We start from the raw sequence: 27,781 nt of genomic DNA, 5'->3' as shown, positions 1-27,781 counted from the left end.
ATCAAGTTTTGACAAAAAAACGAGACGCTTTGCCTCCTCCAGTCCCTTCCCTCTTAACGACAACAGTTTCGTTTTTTTATTTATATCTATGCAGAAATCGAATTTTTTTTATCACAAAAAATAAATTTTCTATGAAGATATACATAAGAATTTAATTCCCTCCTCATAAAGATAACAAGACAAACGTCTTTCATTCAATTAGAAAATAAAATTTTCGTTGTTCAGATGCTTCTAAGATTTTATTTAAAGAAAGCATTCTTAGAAACATAAACTACTTCCGACATTAAGCTTTACTGACATTATGCTTTACTGACATTATATTTGTATGCTTTACTGATAGTCAACACTATTTCAAACTACAGGTACATCCACTAACATACGGACCCCCATAAATTTTTCTAACATTTTCCGAAACAAAAGCTCTTCAAAGGAAAATAAATAGGGATTTGAAAATAAATCTATAATGAGTACCAAAAACGATATATTTAACTTTTCATGTTTACTGAAGTTATTAACGCTGCCTCAGAACTGGCTTGCCTTTAATCATTGAAAAAGTTGGATATACCAAGAAAATAAAGAAAGAAAAAAAAGTATACACGCAGAGCAAGATCAACAGCTCTATAATTTCAAGTTAACTTACTTCATAAAATTTTTGTCTTTTTATTCTAATTTCGTGTTTTATTTTGCAACTTTTATGAACGTGGCAGACAAAAAAAATGTAAAGAACTTTCTAGTGTATTCCATGATATACATGCTTATATTAGACGATTGCTTCATTATGAGGGGCTACAGAAACATATTCTGTAACATCTAGGAGGTACCAAAATACAGCTAGGTGAAAGAAAATGGACCAAGAACCAACAAACTGTTGGATTATGTTAAATATAGACTATGAAAAAAATCGTACAAGTCTTCAGACTTCAAGTATTTGTAGGATAGCATACCTAGACACGAAGGACCCACCTTCCCAAGTCGACGTACGTACATCAAAACCAACTCTTGCTCCCTTGAAACAAAGGTCCGACCGCTGCTTTAGGCACTTACTTTAGACGATTGCTTCATTGTCAGGGGCTCCAGAAACTTATTTTGTATCATCTAGGAGGTACCAAAATGTAGCTAGGTGAAAAAAAATGGACGAAGGACCAATAAACGGTCAGATTATATTAAATATAGGATATTATTAAAAAAAAAAAAAATCGTGAAAATCTTCAGACTTCCAAGGACCTGTAGGATTCCATGCCTAGACACGAAGAACCCACCTTCCCAAGTCGACATACCTACATCAAAGTCATCTCTTGCTCCCTTGAAACAAAGGTCCGACCGCTGCTTTAGGCACTTACTTTAGACGACTGCTTCATTGTCAGGGGCTCCAGAAACTTACTTTTATCATCTAGGAGGTACCAAAATGTAGCTAGGTGAAAAAAAAATGGACAAAAAAATGGAAAAAAAATGGTGCAACCTCTGCCTATAACAAAGTGATGAGGTCAGGTGAAATATTAAAAAAAGGGAAAATTTATAGGAAGAAAAAAATTATAATTTTATTTCGAAAAACATTTCGCTCACTACACTAGTTTTCATCGATCAGTTTGAATGTTTGTGGAAGAGGGTCTGGTATAACATGTAAATAATGACGGAGTATTCTCTGATTTTGTCTTCCGGCATATTGTTTTGAAACAATTGGACTTTCCCATTTCGGATGAAAGAGCTCGGCTGTAATTACGGTCCTGCCAGATTCAAGGGCATATATTGTATGGTTTCTTCCAATTCCGGCCTGCAAAATAATCTAATAAGGAAAAAATATGGGCATAGAACAAAGAAGCACAGATTGTGAGTCAAACTACGAACAGCTTTCCCACGGCAAAGCCAACCGACTATTTAAAACGAGAAGACAACTATACTCAAAATCATAGTTCCTGCACTGACAGAACAGGAGAGTTTCTATAGAAGAGTTAAATAAGGTTTCTAGTAAAAACCTAACACAATCGCGAGAATAACAATTTGTATACTTCCTCAAGTTATATTGAATTGCAGACTACTCTAGCTTTGTATTATCAATAAGAAGAGGATTAAAATATTTGAAATAAGTCTATGAAAAAAAAAACATATCCAAGGCTTACTTTGGCAACTAATGTGAACAATACAAAATTTTCTGTGTTTTTAGGCAGCCACTAATGGCTGTCTATTATGATTCCCACCCCCTTAATTTTAATGTCAATAAATCATCAATTGAACTATTTTATTTGCCAAATGATCTCTAATTACGTAACTATGGATCCTGTATCAGTGTCCAAGGACCTATCTTTCCCCCAACATTTGGTTCACATACTCGAACGAACCCCTACTTAAATATAATGCTTCCATCCTCTACATAGAAATCTGCCAAACATGTTTGCAACCTGTAGAAGTAAACGCTGTATGAATTACACGGTCAAGACCGTTCCATGCTGCACGATTCCACCAAGCTTTTGTAAAATAGTATTTTACCAGGTTTGTCGCAGAGCTAAGGAGAAGCTTTTTCAAAGAATTTCAGATTAAGTTTTCCTAGGCAGCGCAATAGCGCTGCCTAAATGAAGAACGATGTTGGCACAATGTATTGTTTTTTTTTTGTTTTTTTTTTTTGGTTTTAGACCAGAACACTTCGTATTGAAGGAGTTGTCGTAGAACCTTCGAAAAGGGCTCATTGAATTGGAAATTCAAAGGACTTGTGCCCTTTTTAATAGTAGAAAGTGATTGAATGGCAACGAAAACCCCTCCCACGCCCACCATTTCCCCAAACACATCTAATCACAATTTTGAAATAGATATTTCGTTCAACGTAGTTGAACAAAATGAAACCCACAACAAACAGAAATTAAAATAAATAACAGAGTCAAAATCAAAACGAGCAGAAATTAATATGAATAGGGTTCTAAACCCTTTGCTTTCTAAAAGCCAGAACATAATTTGTACTTTACTGAAAAAAATTCTTTCAAATGTTTTCACTTTTGTAACTTTAAGAAATCAAAAATAAATTGAGATTTTAAGGAATAAATATCAGCATATGTATGTTAAACTGACAATCCACATTCATTTGATTTTTTTTTCAGCAAAGCACAAATTATATTTTGGCTTTTAGATAGCATAGGGTTTTAGAACCCTACTCATATTAATTTCTGCTCGTTTTGAATTTGACTCTGTTATTTATTTTAATTTCCGTGTGTTTTTGTTTTTATTTATTTATTGATACTGATTTGTGGTAGTTGCATGCTTGGTAGATTATTTGATTCTATTTTTGTTCATTTTTGGTTTAATGGAGTTCTTTACTTTTCTTGAAAAACTTACTTTGTGGGAAAAGTTTTGTTTTTATTAATTTCCTAAAAGACCAAGAGGAAAAAGTCTCAAAAGTAACCCTTCGCATATTGTTGCATAAGCTTGGTTGAGACAAAAACAAAACTTTAGCGTTTAACTTAATGCCAAAATAAGCAGATCCAGCAGTGCCACAGCTTTCGTGTTATCTTGACTTGGGCTTGATGAGGAGGACGGTACCAACAGAGCTTAAGTTTAGTGAGAACCCCAAGGTATTGACTCTTGAGGGTAAGAATCATCATTAGGGAAACTATAAATAGACTGACTATCTCCGTCTTGTATATCATCTCCATTTCTGGAATATTCCCTTCTATTCTGTGGTTTAATCACCTTATAAATTGTAACTATAATCCCTTAGTTGCTTCAAATACGCTTGGCAACCATGCCGTTAATCTACATTATGTTCTTTACTTTTCTTCAGAGGAAATTTTTCCTATGATCCATCCGAAATTAAGGCAGGGCGAGTAACTGAGTTAGTTGTAAATAGAAAAGTGCGGTCCAATAACACGGACATGCTACAACCTGCATACTTCCGACTAAATCGGCTATAACCCTATTAGCTCTGAAAACATCGGCTATATAACCCTATCAATTCCGAGGACATCGGCTATATAGCCCTATTAATTATTGGGTCATTTCCTATTCTTTTGCGTAGATACCTGACACTTGTGTCCCAACACAGATGTGTACATCAGTCATATTTAACTTTGACAGTTTTGAGGCTTACTTAGATTTAAAAGCTACTTCGATCTAAATTTGCTTTCATAATACACCTGACATGTGTTTCATCCTACATAAGAATTTTGTTTTGTGATGTAAGATACTTTTTTTTTATTTTCCGAAGAAATGTTCTCTTGGTCTAAGCACTTACGGATACAAGTTCCAAACAAATCGGGAAAAAGCTTTTAGGCCTCATATTTTGGGGTAGAATTACAAATAAACTATGTTTAAGACTTATATTTTAATGTCCTTTGATTTTTCTTCCGCTGAAACCGTTTGTTATACTCCCTTCCTAAAGAAATCATCTCATCCTATGTTTTTTATGTAATTTGAAATCCTTATTTTCTTTTGAGGCGATTTTTATTTAATTATAATTCATGCTACTAAGCAGCCTGACATACTTAAGAAGAAACCCCCTCCCCCCCTCTCAAAAGGGCTAACTATTTTCTTTTTCTTTTCTTAATAATGCTATACCTAAGATTTTTAATTTGCAAAATTTCGGAGTTGTTAGACTTAAAAACTTTCACATTTTTTCTTCTGAATCTATTCAAAAATCAATGATTATTAGCCCTACACGCTGGACAGAAGCTTATAAATTTATTTTTATTTTTAGCTACGAGACAAAAATACTTATATTCTAATTTCCTTTGATATTTCTTCAGTCGGAATCGCATCTTATATTCCCTCCCTCCAAAATTCCCTTATACAGTTGTTTTCATGTAATTTGAATTTTTTAAATGTTTCATTTGAGCCAATTTTTATTCAATTATAAATTATAATACCAAGAAGCCTAATATATTTCAGAAGAGCCCCCCCTCCCTTACAAATTCTGATTATTTATGACTCGATAGAGATTTTAATCTAGTCAAGAGCAGAAAACCAGAAATTAACAATCCTCACTCCATTACTTAATTTGGCGAGAAAACACGTGAACAATTCTTCTAAAATGACGAAAAACTTAGGGACATAATGACTAAAAAGAAATTAACGGAGGAAAAAAAAATTAAAATGATAAAAACGTTAAGACAAAAAAATCTGAAATTAATTATGAAAACTGAAGTCTCTAGTTGTTGAAAATGTAAATTGTTGACATTCCTGAATTGGGAAGGGTTTTGTTCCCAAAAATTGAAATAAGATATTTAGAAAAAAAAAATGGTGTGATTCTTGACATGTGAAAGGTTTAGTTATAAAAACCTGAAAATGCGAAGGGTTAGAAGGAAGAAAAAAGGAAAATTGTTGAGATTCTGTAACTGGAAAGGGTGTTGTTGAACCTAGAAATAGTGAAAAAGTATTTTCCTTGAAATATGAAGGGTGAAATTTGTAAAGATTCCTTAAATGTGAAGGCTTTGTGGTATCAAATTGTGACACCACAATAACTTGCAGAATTTTGGGATTAAAAAAAAGCTTTGACTCTTGAAATATGATTAGAGTAGTCGTTAAAATCTAAAATGTGAAATATTATAAGATTCCTTAAATGTGAAGGCTTTATTGTCGAAAATAGAAATGAGAACTGAGATATTGAAAAAAACGGCATGATTTTTTCAGAAACGATTCTCCAAAACGTGGGTGTTTCAGAAGACCGAGAGTAAATTGTTATATGTAATCCAGAGAGATTGTCTATGGAGAGTATTGCGTACCCGTTTGACAGACCTTATTTCAAACAATAAGCTGCACGAAAAATGTGGTTCTGTCCCGCTTCCTAGGGCTATAGTGATAGAAAGGTTGAGGCAGCTTAGGCACGTTTTAAGGATGAAAGTTGACAAGTTGCCAAAGATCGTCCTCGAATGGGGGGGGGGGAGGTCTTAAGACTGTGTTTAAAGAAAATTGAAGCTTCCTGAAAGAGCGTAAAAATGGAAGCTTAAAATCGACTGGGATGTAGGAAGAGCGTGCACAGCTGTGTTGGCCTTGGGCGGATTAGGGCTGCAGTGAGTGTTAGTAGCAGTAGTAGTAAATTCTTCTCGGATTGGTGGTTGAAGTATCAGTTTCTAAAACTGTGCACTTTAATGTACTTTTTCTCATTTATGGGCAAGGGTTCAAGCCCGGATCCTCTCCTCCTATGTAAGGCCTCGCTTTAAGATATTACCAAAAATAAAGCGATTTATGTCACGTGCTTGTCCAGTCTCACAAATGCTATACTGTTTTGTAATTTTATAACACAAGAAAAGATCTTTATTCCATATTCTCCTAAAATTTGCTTGCCGAGCTATATATATATATATTCGAGTACATTTATTATTAAAGCAAAATTAATCAGCAGCTAAATTTCGAGTAGCTAAATTTGTCGAGGTATATATAGGCCTATATTCAAGTCCATTTATTATTAAAGCAAAATTAATCAGCAGCTAAATTCCAGAGGGTTCATTGGCCCGTTAACTTTGAACACAAAAACAATTGTCAATTAAGCATTACTGTTCATGATTAACTACCCAAGCAACAGTAAATAAGAAATCTACTCCTAGGTGCTTAAACAAATACAACTGACCTCCGTGTCAACCTTCAGCCATCAAAATAACTCAATCTGCCAGTGCCCATCAGCATGGAGGACTAGCTCCAACTAATTAAAAAAAGATAGACAAAAAAAAAACATCAAATAAGGAACAAAATTCTAATCATTATTACATTTTTTCCTACAAATCCAATTAATTCAATTACTTGTACCCAGCAAAAGCTTTAAGGAAATTCAAACAAACCACTAGTCAAGGACTCCTTATTCCTGACAAGAATGGAGTTCCCGGGCGCAATCCTCAGTAAAGGTGGGACCAAGCTCCCTTTCCACTGATGGGGTGAAAATAACCACTGTGTCTTCCTGATTTTGAACTTCATGGGGATGTGAATGTCTTATTCGTTGAAACAATCCAGAAAAATATAATAGGAGATACTAGAATACTGGAGACACTGGAATGCAAATGAACTAATGGAGAGCCTAAATTTAGACTCAACAATTGAACTGAAATATATATGGTGGACTGGAGGACTTGCTGCTTTCAATTACAGCAAAAGGCCAAGAATAAAGATGAGAAATTAAGACATCCGGGCAGATAAAAGGTAGAAAAGATGACGATAAATAAAAGAGGATTATAAAAGACGCAGAACGGATAATTCGAAACTTTGCTGTTGTTTCTGTATGACCCAATTGGTGGATCCAGCCAATGAGGCTGGATACACGAGAAGTCTAAGAATTCGCACGTATCTATCAGGTGGAGAGAATGTACGACCTCTTGATATGGGAAGCTTGACTACTGCATGAGAACTCGTGTCCATATGAAAAAAAAAAAAATACAGATTACTGCCTGTTTTATTGAGCGCTAATAGATAGTTGTCAAACTACAGATGATTTTTCTTGGTCATAAGTTCTAGCTTCAATACAGATCTGCCGCAGGAGCCCTCAATGTAGTGTCATTCGCAAACGCAATTATGTTTTTATGTATATTTGATAATTTTTTTGGTGTGGTTTGAGAAGGGCCTTTTGGATATCTTCCAGAGCAGATGTTAGATACTGCCAGGTTACAAAGTTGATAAAGGTCATTTTTGGAAACCAAGAATCGAGCCTTGGGGCGCTCCATAACTAACCTAAAATACGTCATCCATATCTTCAGCAGCAATAGATTGGCCAAGTCTATTTTTTTATCATCAAGGACAATGCCTGCAGGTATGTCAACAAAACCCAAGGAGTATCGTATAAGTTGAAGATGCCGATTTTACGCATGCTACGATGAATAAATTTGTATTTGTTGTTGACTGTGTGTCACAATTTGATGAGAGAAAAATTGAAACACGAGACATCCGCTCTTCCTCCTTTCTATGACCTTCCTTGATATTATTACTTGAAGCAAAGTAATCGATTGGGATGGGGATCCATTTATCCAATATCGAAAATATTTTGGACATGTTCTGCAAATGAAGGATGACAGATTGCCGAAGATGTTCAAGGGAACACATGAGGCTAAATCAAATTTAAGCGTGGTTGCGTAAAGATCCATTATACTGTAAACAATGAATAAAGGCAGCAAGGAAAATTGCAAGACCATAAGATCATATCTACCAAGAACTTCACTCACTGAAGACCTGAATAGGAGTTTTCCTATTTTTATTAATTGTACCACGGTAACTTTATGCTCAATTTCGGACTTCAAACCCAATCAATAAATTTTATTGGGTGTGAGTAAAATCTTAATAAAATCAACAATTCCAAACTTGCATCTAATGCCACCTGGCGTGTGTCCGGAAGGTTAACAGGGTTGCCCTGTTGGTTCTCTCAGGCCACAACTTACGGTCCCAAGTCCGCAAAGTGGTGAGGGTTGGCCGACAGGTTAATAGCCTGTCACCGTAAAAAAAAATAATTATTACTGAATCAAAGCCAAATGGCCTCGGAATTTTGACTGATCTTGAGATACTGAACACCCCCGGACACGATTTTTGACTAAGAAAGATGGTTTCCGAATTGTATTTTGGAATGTTAGAATGATTAACCCAGATACTCGGCCGGATCGGATAAATAATGTGATGAGAATTCTTAATAAGTATCGGATAGATGTGGCTGCATTATCTGAGAACGAATTCCACAGTTTGGGACCCTTGAGTGCGAGAATTATCATGTGATTTATTCTGGGAAAGAGCGTATTAAAGCGGCGTTAAAGCTTTAAGTGGTGCAGCAAAGAAATACTTTCTTGATTGGGAACCAATCAACGATCGTATCCTGAGAGCACGTTTTGCAACTAGCCAGCCAAAAATGACGTTAATCGCAGTTTATGCTCAAACAAATGGATCAAGCGACTCTAATAAAGACACTTTCTTTCAGTCGCTTAATGATGCCACAAATAAAGTTCATAGCCACGATATATTGGTTGTGTGTGCTGATTTTAACGCGAGAGTGGTCTGCAACTAGAATTATGCACCTACGGTGGTCGGTTCTCATGAACTTGGTGAAATAAGTGAAAATGGCATGAGACTGATTGATCATTGTACCACTAATGACATGATTATTGGTGGTTCATGGTACCCCCACAAGACTATCCACAAATACACGTGGAATTTACCCGATGATACCAGTCAAAACCAGTTCACCCATATACTTGTCAGCAAGCACAGAAGAAGGTCCCTTGAGGAAGTTAGAGTTTACCGCGGAGCCGATTGTTTCTCAGACCGTCAACTAGTTATAGCCAAGTGCAAAATTAAATTGAAGGTGGCGAAGAAAGTGTCAGCTACAGTTAAGAAATTCGATATCTAGAAGTTCTGTGATAAGACTATTTATCAAAAATAGAATCTTGCACTAGAAAATAGGTTCGGATCTTAGAGCTTCGATGACTCCGACGAAAGAAGTTCAGATTGTCTTTGGAAATCACTATCGGAGTGCCTAAAAGATGCTGCAGTGAATAGAAGATATAAGTTCTTGTGGATATAAGAAACGAAAGAAAAAAGAGTGGATTAGTGAAGAAACTAGGCAGCTGATTCAGGAAAAAACAAATCTAAAAGCTCTCGTTGATAAATACTCACCTAGTCATTCATCTAGTCAGCCTAGCGATAGACAATACTGTGATAGTTTAAAAAGGCAGTATAAATGTGCCCATAAGCGAGTGAAAACGTCTGCCAGGAATGACAAGAGAAAATATGCTGAGAACTTAGCAGCTGAGGCAGAAAGAGCATCCAGTCGGGGTGCTAGTAAAAACGTCTATATGCTTACTAAGAAGCTTTCCGGAGCGCAAACAAACCGTTGCCTCTTCATAGAGGATAAAAGTGGGCAGCTGCTTACCAATCAGGTAGATGTCCAGAAACATCGAAGTGAATATTTCTCGGATGTTCTGACCCAGCCGATACCCAGTGAGCCACTGTTGGTCTCTGACGTGCTCCTATTTAATTTGAATATCTATTCGAGCCCCATCCTCTTTCAGGAAGTTATAATGGCCCTCAAGTCACTAAAAACTGGGAAAGTAGCTGGATGTAATGGAGTCCCTCCGGAGCTGTTGAAATATGGGGGGAAAGGCTCTCGCCGACCCACTATTTAAGCTGCTTGGTGGGGTGTGGGACGACAGGGCTGGCCCTGCTGATTGGAACAAAGGCATTATCGTGAAAGTTTTCAAGAAAGGTCGAAAGACATCATGCGATAACTGGAGAGGTGTCACAGTAGGAAGTGAAGTTCTATGTCAGACTATAGTCAGTAGAATTCAGACTCAAGTGGACTTAATTTTAAGGGATGAGCAACATGGTTTTCGCCCAAATCGTTCTTGCTGCGACCTGATATTTAGCTTACGTATTCTACTGGAGGAATCAAACGAATGGCAAGTGCAGCTTATTTTAGTGTTTATAGACTTCTTGAAAAAGCATTTGACTCTGTGCACCGAGAGGCAATGTGGGAAATTCTCCTAGCGTATGGAATGCTTCAGAAAATTGTGAACATGATTAAAGCCCTGAATGCTATACAGGTTTGTGCAGTCCATATGGAGCATGGCCTGTCCGAGTGGTTCCCTGTCAGATCCGGTGTACGTTAAGGATGTTTACTATCTCCGATATTATTCGCTCTCGCAGCTCACTGCCAAGAGAACATTCAACGTAATCTAAATGTACTATGAAAGATCTTAAGCCGAACTGGCCAGCCATGACAAAAACCAACAAAGAGAAAAATCTAAAAAAAGAACAAACAAACGATACTGTGGCCAGTGGAGAGAAAAGAAAAGACAAATGCAAAACAACGCTGATATTTCGCCTGTATTCAAACAAGGCGTATTCAACACAAAAGACACACAAGAACAACAGGATAAAAAAAAACAAGACAAAACTAAAATCCAATAAAACCACCACCAAAAAAAAAAAATGTACAATCTGCGCAAAATGATCCGCATAGGGAAACGATGCAATATAGAGATACTTCAGTGAGGACACCAGAGTAACTGTTACTCTGGTGTCCTCACTGAAGTAACTCTATAATAGATCTTTATATTATAAGGTGAAACTGTACCACCTAGTAATATGGCTAGAAAATATATATAGCTAGTAACGTATGAGAAAAAAAAAGCACAGACAATACTAATTATGCATATATTGCTTCCAAATTCTATCTACTGAAATTCTGCAACAACTAAATTACAAAAATGCTTGTTTTATAAAGTAAATGACTGTTTTACATATTGACCAGGATGAAAACGAAGTGGTCGATTGGCAAGATCTGGATTGTCATCATCAAAAAAGAAACGAGGTCTTTGAGTGGCCAGCAGCGTTCCTGACGTCACATAGTCCCCATCATTTCTCATTAGTCTTCTCTTCCCTTGTTTCCTTGTAGTAGCTGTGGCAGCAGCTTTTGCATAGTGTTGTACTCTGATTGTTGGCGCATATCCTTGAAGTATGATTTATTTACTGAACACTTTATGCAATAAACAAACATACACAATATAATTTTATTAAATAAAATCATAGCATTAAATATAACATTTCTATTTTCGTCAGTCCATGAATCTGTTGTCATATTATATCAGGGATGCAGTCCTATTCTTGCAAGTGTATGTTTAACAAAATGAAAAGCCATAGATGGAATCAGGTACAACCCACAGGGGGAGGGGAGAATCATAGGATCTTCTGCAGATAAATGAGGTACAAAAATGAGAAAAGCGCCGTTTTCAGGCCCAAACATGTTTGGAGGGAGAGGGGAGTCCTTTAGGTCTACCAAGGAGAAATTCCTAATCTACTTTCCCTATGTGAAGAAATGTGCACGATATTTAATTGGTCGTATGTTGTCTAAAGAACCTAGCATTTTAGTATAATCTTTTGGATATTTATTGAGCTTTTGGGGATGATGAAAGTATAGTCTGTGTGGGGTCCCTTTCCAAAAAATGATGTAGGCAAAGTTACAAGATTAGAAAGAAAGTAGACAACCACTGTTTGGATAAAGTAATACTTCAAGGTTGTTCAGCACTACTGATTCTATTTTTAATATCTCTTGATGTCTTTTATATAGACTAATTATAGCAGCATGTTCAGATTTAGCAAAATGTTCTGATTCTATTTTTACCATCTCTTGCTGTCTTTTATATGGACTAGTTATAGGATATTCAGATTCAGACAATTTTACTGCTAAAATGAAAGCCTATATCCAATTTTAAACTAAATGTATATAATTCATACAGTATTTACTTATGTATATTAGTTAGGATCCCCCTTAGCCTATGCACAGACAGACCATAGCAATAAAGAAAGTAGAATAAAACTACCACAAACTACAATAATGATAACAAAAACATTCTATGTGTAACACTTTTTTGTTGTTCTGGCTGAGCATCCTACTCTTTGGGCTGAGCCATATTAATAACCCAATAGTTAATCTTCTCCCCTATACCTGTGTTGTCAATTACCAGTCAGATTGTTTGGGCATGAAAGTAAGAAATTCTCATCTGTTTCCAGAATTTATTGTGTAGCTGTTTCCAGAGTCATTGCAGAATACACTGAATAAATTGTCCCTTTTTCATCACTTCTTGTCAGTCAATTCAAAGACATAGAAAAAAGAGCAGATATGTTTTGTCATATGAGCACAAGTGAGACATTTAATAAAGTAGGCCTACAGGCTTAATTTGAGCAGCAGCTTGCACCTTCCACAGTAGACATCCATAATTATTTGCACAGCTGGAGCTTTAGCATTTAAATGATGTGTTGATTATCAGGGCAAAAAAAATATTTGGCTAGAAGCACTCAAATTAGAGAGGCTGGAAGATACTGGATAGAGTTCTAAGTGTATTTTTTTAAAGCACAAAGCCAATCCTTAAATTACAGCTAAGGTCAAGAGTTTAAGGGGTCATTTTTTTACCATGCCATCCAAGCATTGCTTAAATGTGATAAAAAACAACTTTGACATGTCTATTCAGCTGTGTAGAAGCTACAAAATCAAAAGAACTACTACTTCACAACTTTTCAACTGGTATAGCTAAGAGTTATTTTGAGGAATGACAGAAACATAAATTGTGGATGAGTTGTTCTGCTGAATCAAATATGATTTCGATTGACATAACACCACAACACACAAAAGACAAAGGCAAGACAGAACATTTCAAAGCCTTATGGATAGTGTTATAAATGGTAAAATTGGGTATTTTACATATTTTTACAGTAATTTTACATACCCCTGTAAAATTTGTAATTTACTTATTTTACTATCTTACATATTTTACCAGTATTTTCCATATTTTGCCAATACTTCATATACTTTACTGACAAATCTTATGGCACCTTCAGGGGCGTCGTTTGGGGGTGGCAAGGGGGAGGGGCAGTTGCCTCTGAATAATGTGGAGAAAAAATATTATATATCCCAGGCCCCTTGACTATCCGGATATGGACCCCTCTTGCCCCCCCCCCCAATAAAAATGCTGGAGATTCGCCCCTGGGCACCTTGTAATTAATATTGGACAAAACTACCCAAAGGGTGAGAGAAATAGGTTTGGATATGATATTCTTATTTTTACTGGACATACATAAGGGTGAAAAAAAGTAATATAATTCAAATTACCCTAATTAGTATTGTTGTGAAGTGTTTATGATGAGTGATTGGTAGTTGATTACCCCTCATCTTACTGTATATTACCTTATTTACATATGCTTATTATCTTTCAATGAACATTTTATGTAGGCATTATGCAAGCATTTTTTTTACAATTGTCTTCTCCCTTCCAAGGGAAAGAAAAAAACATTTATGATTTCGAATTTAGTATATATATGCATATATATATATATATATATATATATATATATATATATATATATATATATATATATATATATATATATATATATATATATATATATATATATTATATATATATATATATATATATATATATATATATATATATATATATATATATATATATATATATATATATATATATTGTAAAAAAACTAAATTGTAGGTCATAAATAATTTAATTAGGGAGTGTCCGGAAATTCAGAGAAGTTTGAAAGTGTCAGGAGATTGGACCCAAATTAGCCCCTGCTTTCATATATATATATATATAATTAAGTATATTGTAAAAAAATAAATAAATTGTAAGTCATAAATAATTTGATTATGGAGTGTCCAGAAATTCAGAGAAGTTTGAAGTGTATGGAGATTGGACCCAAATTAGCCCCTACTTTCAACCCTAAGCAAAGGGCTACTTTCAGCCCTAAGGGGGCAAGAGGGGTCCAGATATGGACCCCTCTTGCCCCCCCCCAATAAAAATGCTGGAGATTCGCCCCTGGGCACCTTGTAATTAATATTGGACAAAACTACCCAAAGGGTGAGAGAAATAGGTTTGGATATGATATTCTTATTTTTACTGGACATACATAAGGGTGAAAAAAGTAATATAATTCAAATTACCCTAATTAGTATTGTTGTGAAGTGTTTATGATGAGTGATTGGTAGTTGATTACCCCTCATCTTACTGTATATTACCTTATTTACATATGCTTATTATCTTTCAATGAACATTTTATGTAGGCATTATGCAAGCATTTTTTTTTACAATTGTCTTCTCCCTTCCAAGGGAAAGAAAAAAACATTTATGATTTCGAATTTAGTATATACATACATATATATATATATATATATATATATATATATATATATATATATATATATATATAATTATATATATTGTAAAAAAAACTAAATTGTAGGTCATAAATAATTTAATTAGGGAGTGTCCGGAAATTCAGAGAAGTTTGAAAGTGTCAGGAGATTGGACCCAAATTAGCCCCTGCTTTCATATATATATATATATATATATATATATATATATATAATTAAGTATATTGTAAAAAATAAATAAATTGTAAGTCATAACTCGAGTTTATAACTCGCTTTCATTCAGTGAACACCTAGCTTAAAACGGATATTTTATAGTCTCTGAACAATAAAGAACTGGTTTCTTCAACTAAACGGATTAAGACACAGGTGAAATTTATTGCGCCATTGACTTTTCTTGAGTAAACCTACTGCGAGCTAATTGATCTGTGTTCACCTTTGGTGCCAAACTAATTGGTATTGAAATAGACTGATATTAGAGGATTTTATAGATTATTTTGGATATATATTATTGAATCTTTGGAACATTTTTCCAACTAAATTTTTCCTTAAGGTTCTTTACTTAGATAAAGATAAGTTGCTTTTACTTTTGTCCTCTCCTTAATAGGAAATGCCAGCATTTAAAGAGTTTGATATCGCGTTAGCTAACTTCAAAAAATTATCTCATTGGCCAGTAAAAATACCAAAAGTGTCCAAGGATAGCAAAGGAAAGCCATCATATTTGGTATTTTGCTATGGGACACATGATGAATACAGACTTGTTGAAGCCAACTTGGCAGAATATAATCCAAGCGTTAGCCGAACTTCAACAAAACAGACTGCAGGTGTAAAGGCTGCATTTGAGGAATTAAAAAATTCACCCGATATTTATAAATCCCTTTCCAAGTCATTTAATGCATTAACAATTAAGGAATTTAATACAGGAGAATGTGTATCGTTGATGGATAAAATCACTTCTACGGAACTTGAACTGGAAAAAACTAAGCGAGAGTTACTGCAAAATATAACTAAGAAGGTTAATGAAAGGTTTTCGGATACTGATTCTTACCGCCAGTCATCCCACGATATTATTTGTCAAATATATGATGCGATTACTCTTGATTATCAACCCAAATTTGAAAAAATTGAACAAAATTGAACAATCGCTGAAAACTCTTCGCAACCAAATTATAAATCAAGAAGAGAAAATCAAGAAAATTGAGATGAAACTAGATTCATTTGAACAAGAAGTGCTGCTTGATTCGCTAATTTTGCATGGTGTTAAGCAACAGTCCGGATCTGACCTCCAATCAACAATCCTGCAAGTTTTGAACCAAAATGAACTTGACTGAAATTAATGTTGCCCAAATTAGGAATATCTACAGATTCAAAATATCCCCTGCTTTAACCGATGCCTCCCTAAACGACAAAGTCCCTCCTTTTTTAGTTAAATTTGTGAATAGTGATATAGCGAAGAAAATCTTCAAAGCAAAAGCTAGTTTAGCTTCAAGTGGAATTTTCCTATCGGAAGCATTAACAAAGAGGCGACGTGAGATCCTATATACCGCTAAGGACAGATTTGGTCATAGAAATGTTTGGACTGATCGTGGGCAAATTTTGGCAAGGCCTAACGGTGAAAGTGTCACTAAAAAATTCATACTCTAGCCGACTGTGTTTAAGATTAAGGTTTTTTTTTTTTTTTTTTTTTTTTTTTTTTTTTTTTTTTTTTTTTTATAGATATGTTTAGTATCTTGCCATTCATATATTCAGCGTATTATATTTATCTTTTGCTTATTTTTTTTTCTTTTTGCGTATCTGTCTAATGATTTACTTTCGTTCCAATTAACTTCAATGAAATTTATGGATTTCAATAATTATTCTTTTTTGTTACATGCCTGTTCTCACAAGTCATTGCGTCAGTTTGGGAGTTTAATCCTTTGTTATCTTGAAAATAATTTTACTTGTATTGGTCTCATGGTACATTAATGCAGTGGAGCTTTAGCGTTATTTATTTTTTATTTCAGGAACTGAGTAGTATGATTAATGATTTAAGAAAGTTACTAAATTTATCTGAAATTATTATTATTAATTTGTTGAATAATATAAAATGTATATGTATCTTACTTATTGGTATGATTATTGTGATTTTATTTATTTATTTATGTCGTTATCCTTTGATCTGGTGAGTTTGGTCGCGGAGCGGATCTACCATCCACCGTATGTAAAATGATTAATTCTTTTAGTGACCAGGGTGATGTTAACTCTTTGGGGGAACGTTTTATTGAGTTACAAAATAATCCTTTAGATATAGAAAGTATAATTAATAATTCAGTTGGAAGTAGAAATAGGAATTATAATGATCCTAAATCAGTTATTGAAAGTAAATATGTTTCGCAATTAAGTGGTTCTGCCTCTTCTAAACAAGATGGTATTTTCTCTGTGCTTCACCTAAACATTCAGGGACTTTGTTCCTCTTTTGATGAGCTGAAATGGATCGTCAGTGGGGGAACTCCGGATGTTATTGGTTTATGTGAAACTTTCCTGGATTCAAAAAAGGATATGCTTTTAGATATCCAAAGATTTAGGATGGAGAGGATGAACCGGAAAACAGATGGCGAAAGGTGGACTTGCCCTGTATATTGCCGATCATCTTGTATATAATTTCCGAAGTGATTTGAGTAGAAATGAGGAAGGAATCTTTGAGTCCCTTTTATTGAGATTAAGTCAGGCTGTAAGGATTTAGATGTGGGTTTGATTTACAGGTCCCCTAGTGGATCAATTCCTTCGTTTATGAAAATTCTGGAAGATGTTTTGGACTTAGTCCAAAAGCATCCTTGCGAGCTAATCCTTATGGGGGATTTCAACCTTAACCTGCTGGATCAAAATTCTGCTTCGGCTGCAGATTTTTGTCAATGATGCTTTCCGCGGGAACTCTACCCTCAGTTTGAATACCAACCCGAGTTACTGAGATGCATGCATTACTTATTGATAATATTTTTTCGTCACTAGATGTCTTAGATAATTCGGAGATGGTTAGTGATATTTCTGATCATTTTACTGCTATTTCACGATATAGGACTGCTAATCGATCGAAGTGTAAAGCTTCGCCATCTAATCTCCCATTTTTCCGTTTTGGTGTCAGTGAGATCAGTCTACTTAAATCTCGTTTGACTGATCAGCCTTGGGATAGTTTGGATTCTGAATCTGATTTTAACCGCTCTTTTGATTTCTTTTATGATTCAGTAAAAGATGGTATCCTAGAAGTTTGCCACCGGAATGCAAAGCCTCATACCTCGAAAAGGAGAGTAATGCTGAATCCGTGGATGACTCCAGGTCTCCATAAAAGCTGGAAAAGGAAAAATTATCTGTGGAAACTATACAAGGCTTCGTCATCTGCTTCTCATCATCAGCGGTTCAAGGCTTATAGGAATATATTTAATTCTCTGTGTCGGAAGGCCAAGTCTCAGTATTATCACAGGAAATTTTCTAAATGTGGAAAGGATGTTGGGAAGACATGGAAAATTATTAATTCTGTACTTAAACCTACTCCCCCTCCACCTTCAGTTCCAACAACGCTGATAGTTGACGGTAAAATTGTCCAAGGAGAAGAAAATGTTCAGCTAGAGCTTACGTCTTATTTTGGTAATATAGGAAAAATGACTGCTTCATCTGTGAGCTCTAGAACTCCTCGTTACGATTTCAGAGCCTATCTTGGACCCCCATGTTTAAAGTCAATGGTCTTGAACCCTGTTTCTGAGTTCGAGGTAGCTCGGATCGTAAATGCATTTAAAGGTTCATCGTCTTCAGGGCCAGACAGAATTCCTACACGGGTTATCCGTGCTGTTCTTCCCGCTCTTCTGTCACCATTGACTAAGCTTGTCAATCTGTCTTTCGTGAAAGGAATTTTCCCTGAATCGCTCAAGCAAGCTAAGGTTATAGTACTGTATAAAGGTGGGTCCCGGCGTTATCCTTCTAATTAGAGGTCAAGTTCTCTTCTATCTGTTTTAAACAAAATTTCTTAGAACGCTATGCTATCTAGGCGTCTTAGTTTGTCGGTTATAAAAAACTTTTTCCATTATTTCCAGTTCGAATTCCAAGCAAATCACTCTACAGAGCATGTTTTTTCACCTCCCTTGAATCTCATTCATTTGGCACTAGATTTATTTCTTTTCACGGCAGCTTTATTTTTGGATGTTGGTAAAGCTTTTGATTCTTTGACTCATCAGATTCTTCTTTGGAAATTATCGTATATTGGTATAAGATCAAATGTTTTCTCTTGGTTTGAATCATATCTTTCTGGTAAACTTATTTCAATTGATCTTCTTTTCCAGAGTCCTTCTGAAGTATAATATGGTGTCCCTCAGGGATCTGTTCTTGACCCCGTTGAATTTCTGATTTATTTCAATGATCTGATTTCAGCAGTCAAGAACACCAGTCCTCTAGTATGCTGCAATCTTTGTCATCCGGAGGTTCCTTTGTGTCTCAATGCTACTTCTAATGAAGATTGCCTCGTTGCTTTTGCTGACGAAAGCACTTTTGGGACTTTAGGGAGGACGGAATGTGATGTCAGATCTCATCTGGTGGCAATATTCGAGAGAGTAGTTTCATGGTTTGAGGCGAAGTGCTTGGCCTTGAATGTTACCAAGTCACATTTTCTTATTTTGTCTCGAATTGGTGTAGCTTTCCCTCAACTGACACAGCTTCAGGTGTCACAAGGCTCCTTGTGTAGACCAAAGAATCGGTTGGTCCGGTATCTTGGTATCCTGCTTGATGAGAACCTTTCGTTTAGACACCATATAGCCATGATTAGGTTAAGGTCTCACGGAGTTTGGGTGTCATTCGAAAACTCAAACACACCTTTCCTGGATCTATTCTGAAGCTTCTTTTTTTCTGCCTTGTCCAGTCATATGTCTCTTATTGTCCCATAATATGGATGTCTACTTTTCCTTCTACACTGCGGTCGCTTTCTGTCATGTATGATAAAAAACGGCGTCTGGTTATGGACACCAACTGTTCTTCACCAAGACCGCTTCTAAATCTACAGTCTATCTACATTCTTTCTTGTGCTTCTTTTGTTTTTCATCAGCTTCATGGCAATCTTCCAAAATCTCTTCAAAAAACTCCTCAGTTTATTTCTGATTCAGCTCCATATATCCTTCGTTCGTCACATAGTATCTGCATTCCTCCTACTCCCACTGTGCGGTCAGATTTCAATCCCCTCATCGCTTGTCATCAGGTTTGGAACTCCCTGCCTTCTTCATTACATAAATGCCACTCGTTTGGCAATTTCAAGAGGTTTCTTAAGGACCATTTATTTAACAATAAAACTGAATATTTTTTTTTTTTTTTTTTTTTTTTTTTTTTTTTTTTTTTTTTGAGTTGATGTCCCCTGAATGTTTAGTTTTGTTTTATGGTGGTATTCTCTGCGCTATTACTCCCAGACCTCAGGTATGACTATCAATATTTATTGCTGAAACTTGTATAGTTCACTAAGGAGTAGCATTCATGAAGACGGTTTAAATTTTATTGCTTTCGCACCATTTTATTACAGTCCAATAATTATAAGCCTTATGATTGAATTAACCCATAAACCTCAATTTTGCTACCTAGCCTCAGAAATAAGCAGAGTTGATTGAATTGGAATTTATATAGTTTTAAATACAAGCTAAAAGGGCTGTACATGGCTTAAGTTTTGATTTTTTAATATTTTGGATAAGAGTTATGAATAATATCGTAACAGCTATTATGATGTTAGTTTTACCTGACAATACACATAATTCTGTTTCGACGATAGGGATTCGCTTATAGTAATAATAATTTTTTTTTTTTTTTTTTTTTTTTTTTTTTTTTTTTTTTTTGTGAGTCTATTTAATATAATTAATAAATTTGGTTTATTTATTCTAATTTTTTCTATAGTTTCCAGTTTATCTATATTTTCTTTTCTTCTCCTTCATATGTGAGTAAGTGATCATTTTAAATTTTCTTTTGTTTTTTATCTCTGAGTATGTAATTCATATGTCGTCCCTCTTTGTACAGGCCAATGAGCCTTTGAGGGATTAATAACATGTAATATTATATGTGTATTTAATGAAGAATAAAACTTATCTTATCTTATCTTATCTTATAAATAATTTGAATAGGGAGTGTCCAGAAATTCAGAGAAGTTTGAAGTGTATGGAGATTGGACCCAAATTAGCCCCTACTTTCAACCCTAAGCAAAGGGCTACTTTCAACCCTAAGGGAGGCAAGAGGGGTCCAGATATGGCCCCCGCTTGGCCCCCCCCCCAATAAAAATGCTGGAGATTCGCCCCTGGGCACCTTGTAATTAATATTGGACAAAACTACCCAAAGGGTGAGAGAAATAGGTTTGGATATGATATTCTTATTTTTACTGGACATACATAAGGGTGAAAAAAAGTAATATAATTCAAATTACCCTAATTAGTATTGTTGTGAAGTGTTTATGATGAGTGATTGGTAGTTGATTACCCCTCATCTTACTGTATATTACCTTATTTACATATGCTTATTATCTTTCAATGAACATTTTATGTAGGCATTATGCAAGCATTTTTTTTACAATTGTCTTCTCCTTCCAAGGGAAAGAAAAAAACATTTATGATTTCGAATTTAGTATATATATGCATATATATATATATATATATATATATATATATATATATATATATATATATATATATATATATATATATATATATATATATAATTATATATATTGTAAAAAAAACTAAACTGTAGGTCATAAATAATTTAATTAGGGAGTGTCCGGAAATTCAGAGAAGTTTGAAAGTGTCAGGAGATTGGACCCAAATTAGCCCCTGCTTTCATATATATATATATATATATATATTAAGTATATTGTAAAAAATAAATAAATTGTAAGTCATAAATAATTTGATTAGGGAGTGTCCAGAAATTCAGAGAAGTTTGAAGTGTATGGAGATTGGACCCAAATTAGCCCCTACTTTCAACCCTAAGCAAATCAAAGCCTATTTATTATAAATAAATAAAATGAGTGTAAATTCAACTTCTGTGCCCTAGTTTCTAAAATAGTATTTTTAGAAAAGCTTGAATTCATTTACATTGAGAAAATTTGCACCTATTGGTTTTCAGGGGCACATTACCCTTTTAAGCCTAGGAAAATCAGAATCTTCAAGATTTTCATTAAAAGCTGAAAAATGATAGACCAAAAAAAAAAAAAAAAAAAAAAAAAAAAAAAAAAAAATGCTCAACTGGTTTTGTAGCTACAGGGCAACTCTACAACAACAATTTTATTCTATATTTCCTAGGGAGTACTTTATGTTACCAATTTTACAGAACAGGTTTTTATTTTACAGTAATTTCACAACAGTACTTATAGATAAACTTATCCTCTCTTTATTGATGTGTCCTTCATGAGAAATACCAACCTTTATAGAAGTTTGTCTGTGCTAATTCTAGAATCATCAGATTTTCTTACCAAGGAGACAATACAAAACAATATAAGCTAGTCTTATATTGCAGCCTGCCAACCATAGCTGATAGACTTTAAGCAGCCTGTCTTGAGTATGTTTCCAGCATGCAATATTCATCATACTTTTACCAAATACAATGGCCAAAGTAGTGAAAACCAACATATTAAAACAAACTATGCATCAATAAATTCAGAAGTTAGCTTTCAAAATAATGAAAAATAAAATAACATTTGATTTTAAACACATTTTTGAATAATAAGAACTAAAAATATGTTACACTTACATCAAAAAGAGAATTCCAATTTCAGAAAACTGGCTAAATAAAATTGCTAGTGCTTTTGGGTCAATTTACATCTGTCCATTGTTTTCCCAAAATCTAAATTGACCCAACAGCCAAATACTCAAACATAATAGATGCTAACCATCAACATCAATTACAATGTTCAAATACAGTAACCAAATCAACATTGACTTAGAAAAGCTAAGTGACAGAGAAGAGAAAGAAATTATGTCCTAGTAAAATAATTATTTTTATGGTTAAGTTATTTAGGCTATATTTCACTTACATTTTTCATTCTTAATTTCTATGTAATTATTAACAATATGCATTAAAGTATAGGCTACTTATTATTGTTTTATCTATGTCTGAATGTAAGAATAATAGAAGACACAGTAATGCTAATCAATTAGGATAGAATTTTGAACTTTAAACAAAGTCTCTATTTGGTCCAAACCTAAAATAAGTATACATAACTTTATAAGTGGCCTTCAAAGTTATAATATATTTCCAAAATGGCCAGCAAAACATGTGGGTTGATCACCCCTAGTCTATTCTTTGCCTTGCAAAGCTAGAGATGCAAAATCAGTTTTTCAGTCAATGTTATTTTGTACTCTAATATTTTAGGTCTTGTCTTAGCTTCCTAAGCTGTCAAGTACATTTAGGAACCTAATAAAAATTATTTATCTAACTTTTATCATTTAAATGATTTTTGTGATAAACAGGACATTATTCAGCACCATAAAGCATGTGAAAACATACAGCAATTAAGTGCTTCTCAAAGATTACTACATTCTAGTCACAAGTTTAACCATATCATAGTGAAACTCTAATAGGGGTAAATTTCTAGATGAGATGCTTAACACTTTCATGGAAAGTAGTTGAGCTAGGTGAATGAAACTATCAGGAATAGATCATGAGAAATTCCACATTTGGAATGTCTTTGGAAGAATCTACCTCTACCTTGAAACCTAAGGTATAAAAGCAAAACTTTCAGGAATAGATCTAAAGAAAATGTTGTAAAAAAAATGTTTTGAGCTTAAATTTGCAAAATCCAGATTTATTGTTCTTAAAAGACAATAAAAATTTAGGCCTTATATCTGAAAAAAAATCTTTGGTAAATTTTTATCAAATCATATTATTGACTTACAAACAAAGTGAATATACCACTCAATGCCTTTTTTTATGCTCTTTCCAAATATAATAATCATTTTTGTCAGAAATGAATTTTACTCCCACCCCTAGGGTAAAGGCACCAATGATTCAACAGTGCAATTTCAGAACCACTGTCGAAATTTTCCTTCAAAACAGGATAGCTCTGCTTAGCCATGACTTAGAGCACCATCTCTTGGAGCCGTCGTTATATTTCGACGGTGCGAAACGTGGACACTATATCCGGTACACCCAGATATGAAAAGAACATTCAATTCGGTCAGTTTCCTGTTTTCGATACAAAAGGAGCTCCTAACAATTTTTAGGGTATGTTACGTTCAAACTGTCATTACTTGATTATTTATTGTAACAAAAAGTTAGGGTATGTGCAACTGTGTTAAGATATATTTCATCTTTTCTGAAATGTAGCCACATTAGCTTTTTCTCGATAAAATTAAATGAAAATGGCGACAGAAATTGCATTGTTGAAACTAGGTTCCAAGGATCAAAAATTCTTGTTTAATATAGTGGAATACCAGGCGGACTAAAAATGTTCCTTCAGCCGCATTCAAGCGTAAATATTGGCTTTTATCAAGGGATTTATTTCTTTGGCGAATATCTTGTAGTAACCTTGTCGAAATTTTGGACAGACAGCACCAGGCCCTGTCAAAATATAGGTGACTTTGTTGAAACTTTACTGAACATGTAAAACAGATGAGAAATAATAGGTGTTGAAATTCCAGGATCCACTGATGAGACCATAGGCACCATAGCTGTTGAATTTACGGGTGCTTTCTGCCCAACGGGAGATTTTGATGATTATTATTTCTAATAATAGCCTATTTCAGATGAAAGAACAGTTAAACAAAAGGTTTTTTTTTTTTAAACTTTAAAGTTTTACTTACAGACACTGGATTTTTCCATCATCTGAGGAACTGCCACTTGGCCTCATACCATGCAGGGGCGTAAATTGCTATGGGGCAGGGGGGGCATTTGACCCCCCAGACCTTGTTTTGCCCCCCCCCCATATTTTTTTAGATTATACCCTTATTTATCCTTCATCCAAATAAAAAATAAAAATTTTATCAAATACAAAATCTTATACAAAATGACACATAGGCCTATGTTTTGGACAAAACTAAGAAACTGCATATGAAAATAAAATCCACCAAATCAAATAAACTTCTTAAATTTCTTGAAATCCACACCCGTTTTCCTAGACCTTATCCCTTCCAAAATGCTAGTGAAACAATTTTGTTATACTAAATACTATTTGTATTTAATAATGTATATTAAAATTTGTTCTACCAATTTTGTTGTACTAAATACTACATACCTGCAACAATTTTGTTAGCTTTATTACTTTTACTTTTTGGATAGTTTTTTATACTTTTATACAATAAATGAACATGAAGAAAAACAAAGAAACAAGAATATAGGCTACGTGTCAAATACACCAGGTTCTGCCCACAGGTATTTAGATGGGTGTCGAATTGGGTTCCGACTTGCATTGAAAACAGGTAACTTTTTTGTTGTGTCAAATTTGTAGGTGAAAATGCTCTAATTTTGGAAAATTGAAGTTTTGTACCCTTTCCAGACAAAACTTCAAACTTCTCATCAAACAGTTAGATTCCTAGATGTTTTTCCTACATACTGAAACCCTTTTCAAACCAAAAGTCTTTAAATTAAGACTTCTAGAGTAGAAAAACTGGTTTTTTACAAAAACTGTCAAATCATTGGTTTGACACTCAATACGGGTGTTGATTTGGGTTCCGGCTTGCGTCAAAATCAGGTAATTTTTTTGTTGTGTTGAATTTGTAGGTGAAAATGCTCTAATTTAAGAAAATAAGAGTTTTGTACCCTTTCCAGACAAAACTTCAAACTTCTCATCAAAGAATTATATTCCTAGGTGTTTTTCCTACATACTTAAACTCTTTTCAAACCAGAAGTCTTTGAATTAGGACTCCTGGAGAAGAAAAACTGTTTTTATTTTTTACAAAAACTGTAAAAACATTGGTACCTTTACCCTATATAAACCAATTTGGGCATATATTTGCACATTAGGGGGGGAGGGGGTGAAGGTAAAGTTTAAACTTACCTCCCATTTACATCAGAAATAAAATATTCATAAAGAGCATAAAAAAGGCATCCAGTGGTATATTCACTTTAGTTGTAAGTCAATAATGAATTTTAGCCCCCACCCCCTATATATACCAATTCAGGGTATATATTTGCACATTAGGGAAAGTTTAAACTTACCTCTCATTTACATCAGAAATAAATGTGGTAAAAATATACCACATCTTTCTCAAATCACAGGAATGTTGTTTTAAAAACCTTCAGCCACAGAAAAGTAGGTAAATATTTACCAAATCATATTACTGAGTTACAACTAAAGTGAATATACCACTCAATGCATTTTTTTATGTTCTTTACAAATATAATAATCATTTTTGTCAGAAATGAATTTTAGTCCCCACCCCCTATATATACCAATTCAGGGTCTATATATTTTCACATTAGGGGAAGTTTAACTTACCTCTCATTTACATCAGAAATAAAATTACCCCCACCCCACTAATGTGCAAAAATATACTCTGAACTGGTATATAGCCTATAGGGGTGGGGGCTCAAATGATTGAGCCCCCAAAAATGATTATTATATTCATAAAGAGCATAAAAAGGGCATCGAGTGGTATATTCACTTTAGTCGTAACTCAATAATATGATTTGGTAAATAGGCCCAATTTACCAAAAAGTATAGGCCTACTCAAAGCAAATTGAAAAAAAAAAAAAATTCCAAATTTAAGACAGGTTAAACTGTCTTCAATGCAATCTTTTAAACCTTAAAAAAAGGGAGAGATAAGAGCTTGAGAAAATATTCCTAGGTCATAATTTAGGCTCAGAATTCATTCTCCTACCTCAACTAGCCTAATTTCAAAGATGGCAAAAAGCATCTAATCTAGAATTTTACCAAAAAAAAAGTCCCTAAAACTGTATTCTTACCAATCATTTTTACAAAAGTATAGATTTTTGCAATCCGTTCAAAAGTTACCTTTAACAATAGAAAGCATTCCTGAAAACTTTCCTGTAGCAGCCATTTTTGAAACATTTAAATATATTGCTCAGTTTGTACAGAAATGACATCTATATAACAAAGCTGGCTTTGACCCAGTCCTAGTTAGTAAAGACAAAAGATACATAATGCCTTGTCAGACTATTGAATGTATAACAAAAATGTAATATTTACATTTACGCACTTTTTATATTTTTTTTATGACAACACCATCATAAAATATCTTATGGCACCAAAATGTCATTTAAAGTTATTCTCGTGCGTAAAGGCTTGAAACCAAAAAAAGGTCTGCCACTGAAATCTCCGCGATTGACGACACTTGAGGTTTAAGCTTACCATGCATGTTTTTGGCCGATTTTTAATAGATCGCGTACCGTCTTCAAGTTTCAACGAAAGGTAAAAATGCTGGTATTATTCCATAGCTGAGATTTAACTTTATAAATTCACCGCATTACTTTTTTTAAATTTGTTTCAGTTTTTTTTTTTTAAGAAAAATTTTTTTTTTTAAAAATGGAATTTTGCGACTGAGGTGAACCTACTATTTCAACAGAAAAGACAAGATTTTTATACCATATTGTTCATTAGCTTCAGATCTATTTATTCGCCGTGCCAGATTTTTAAAATTGCTTTGAATTTTCTGTACAAAATAATGTAAACTTGCTTCAAAAAGCATTAATTGTTACCGCTAGATGGACTCTACTTCGCTATTTCTCATTCAAAGAAATAAAGGCGGATCCGTCATGAAGGGTGAATGTAATGCCTTTAGAGTAGGTGGTTATGGGTGGTTTAACAAAATGCAGTTTTGCCTTACAGTTAAGGTCTGACAAAAAGACAAGGCAAAGTTCTTGACTAGACTACTTTGGAATATTCTTCTCTGTAATTCATCGGACTTTGTGATTTAAACAATTTCATCACGGGAAATAAAAACGGAAGAAGAAAATAAAGCGAAACTCAAGACAATTCTAAAAGTACCTAATCTTGGATGTCCCATTCGTTGTATTTGGTTACAGTAAAATGGAAATTATGTCTTTGAATATTGTTTTGTTCAAAGTTCTTTAACAAATCCAAATATAATTTATTTATATACGTTTCATTAATTTATCTATATGAATATATTACCAATCCACAAAAAAGTAATGAAAATGTAGCATGGAAATGATATAATCTTCCTAATTCATTTATTTTCAAATTATACCGAATCACGGGCGATCTTT

The 27,781-nt window shown here is 34.1% G+C and overlaps 1 protein-coding gene across 1 annotated transcript; it reads right to left on the bottom strand.

Annotated features, from left to right (window-relative positions):
* Positions 1-1,505: 1,505 nt before the first annotated feature.
* On the bottom strand, positions 1,506-26,611 carry mRpL27 (mitochondrial ribosomal protein L27). Its single transcript, XM_089086906.1, has 3 exons — positions 26,547-26,611; positions 11,184-11,392; positions 1,506-1,771 (listed from the first exon to the last, which is right to left on the bottom strand). The coding sequence occupies exons 1-3, from the start codon at positions 26,590-26,592 to the stop codon at positions 1,568-1,570; spliced, it is 459 nt and encodes a 152-aa protein (XP_088943032.1). The 5' UTR covers positions 26,593-26,611; the 3' UTR covers positions 1,506-1,567.
* Positions 26,612-27,781: the final 1,170 nt, after the last annotated feature.

Source organism: Artemia sp. Qi Xiang Cuo, chromosome 3, assembly GCF_049724085.1.
Source record: "Artemia sp. Qi Xiang Cuo chromosome 3, ASM4972408v1, whole genome shotgun sequence".
Lineage (NCBI taxonomy): Eukaryota > Metazoa > Arthropoda > Branchiopoda > Anostraca > Artemiidae > Artemia > Artemia sp. Qi Xiang Cuo.
This window is presented reverse-complemented; position numbering and strand designations above follow the sequence as displayed.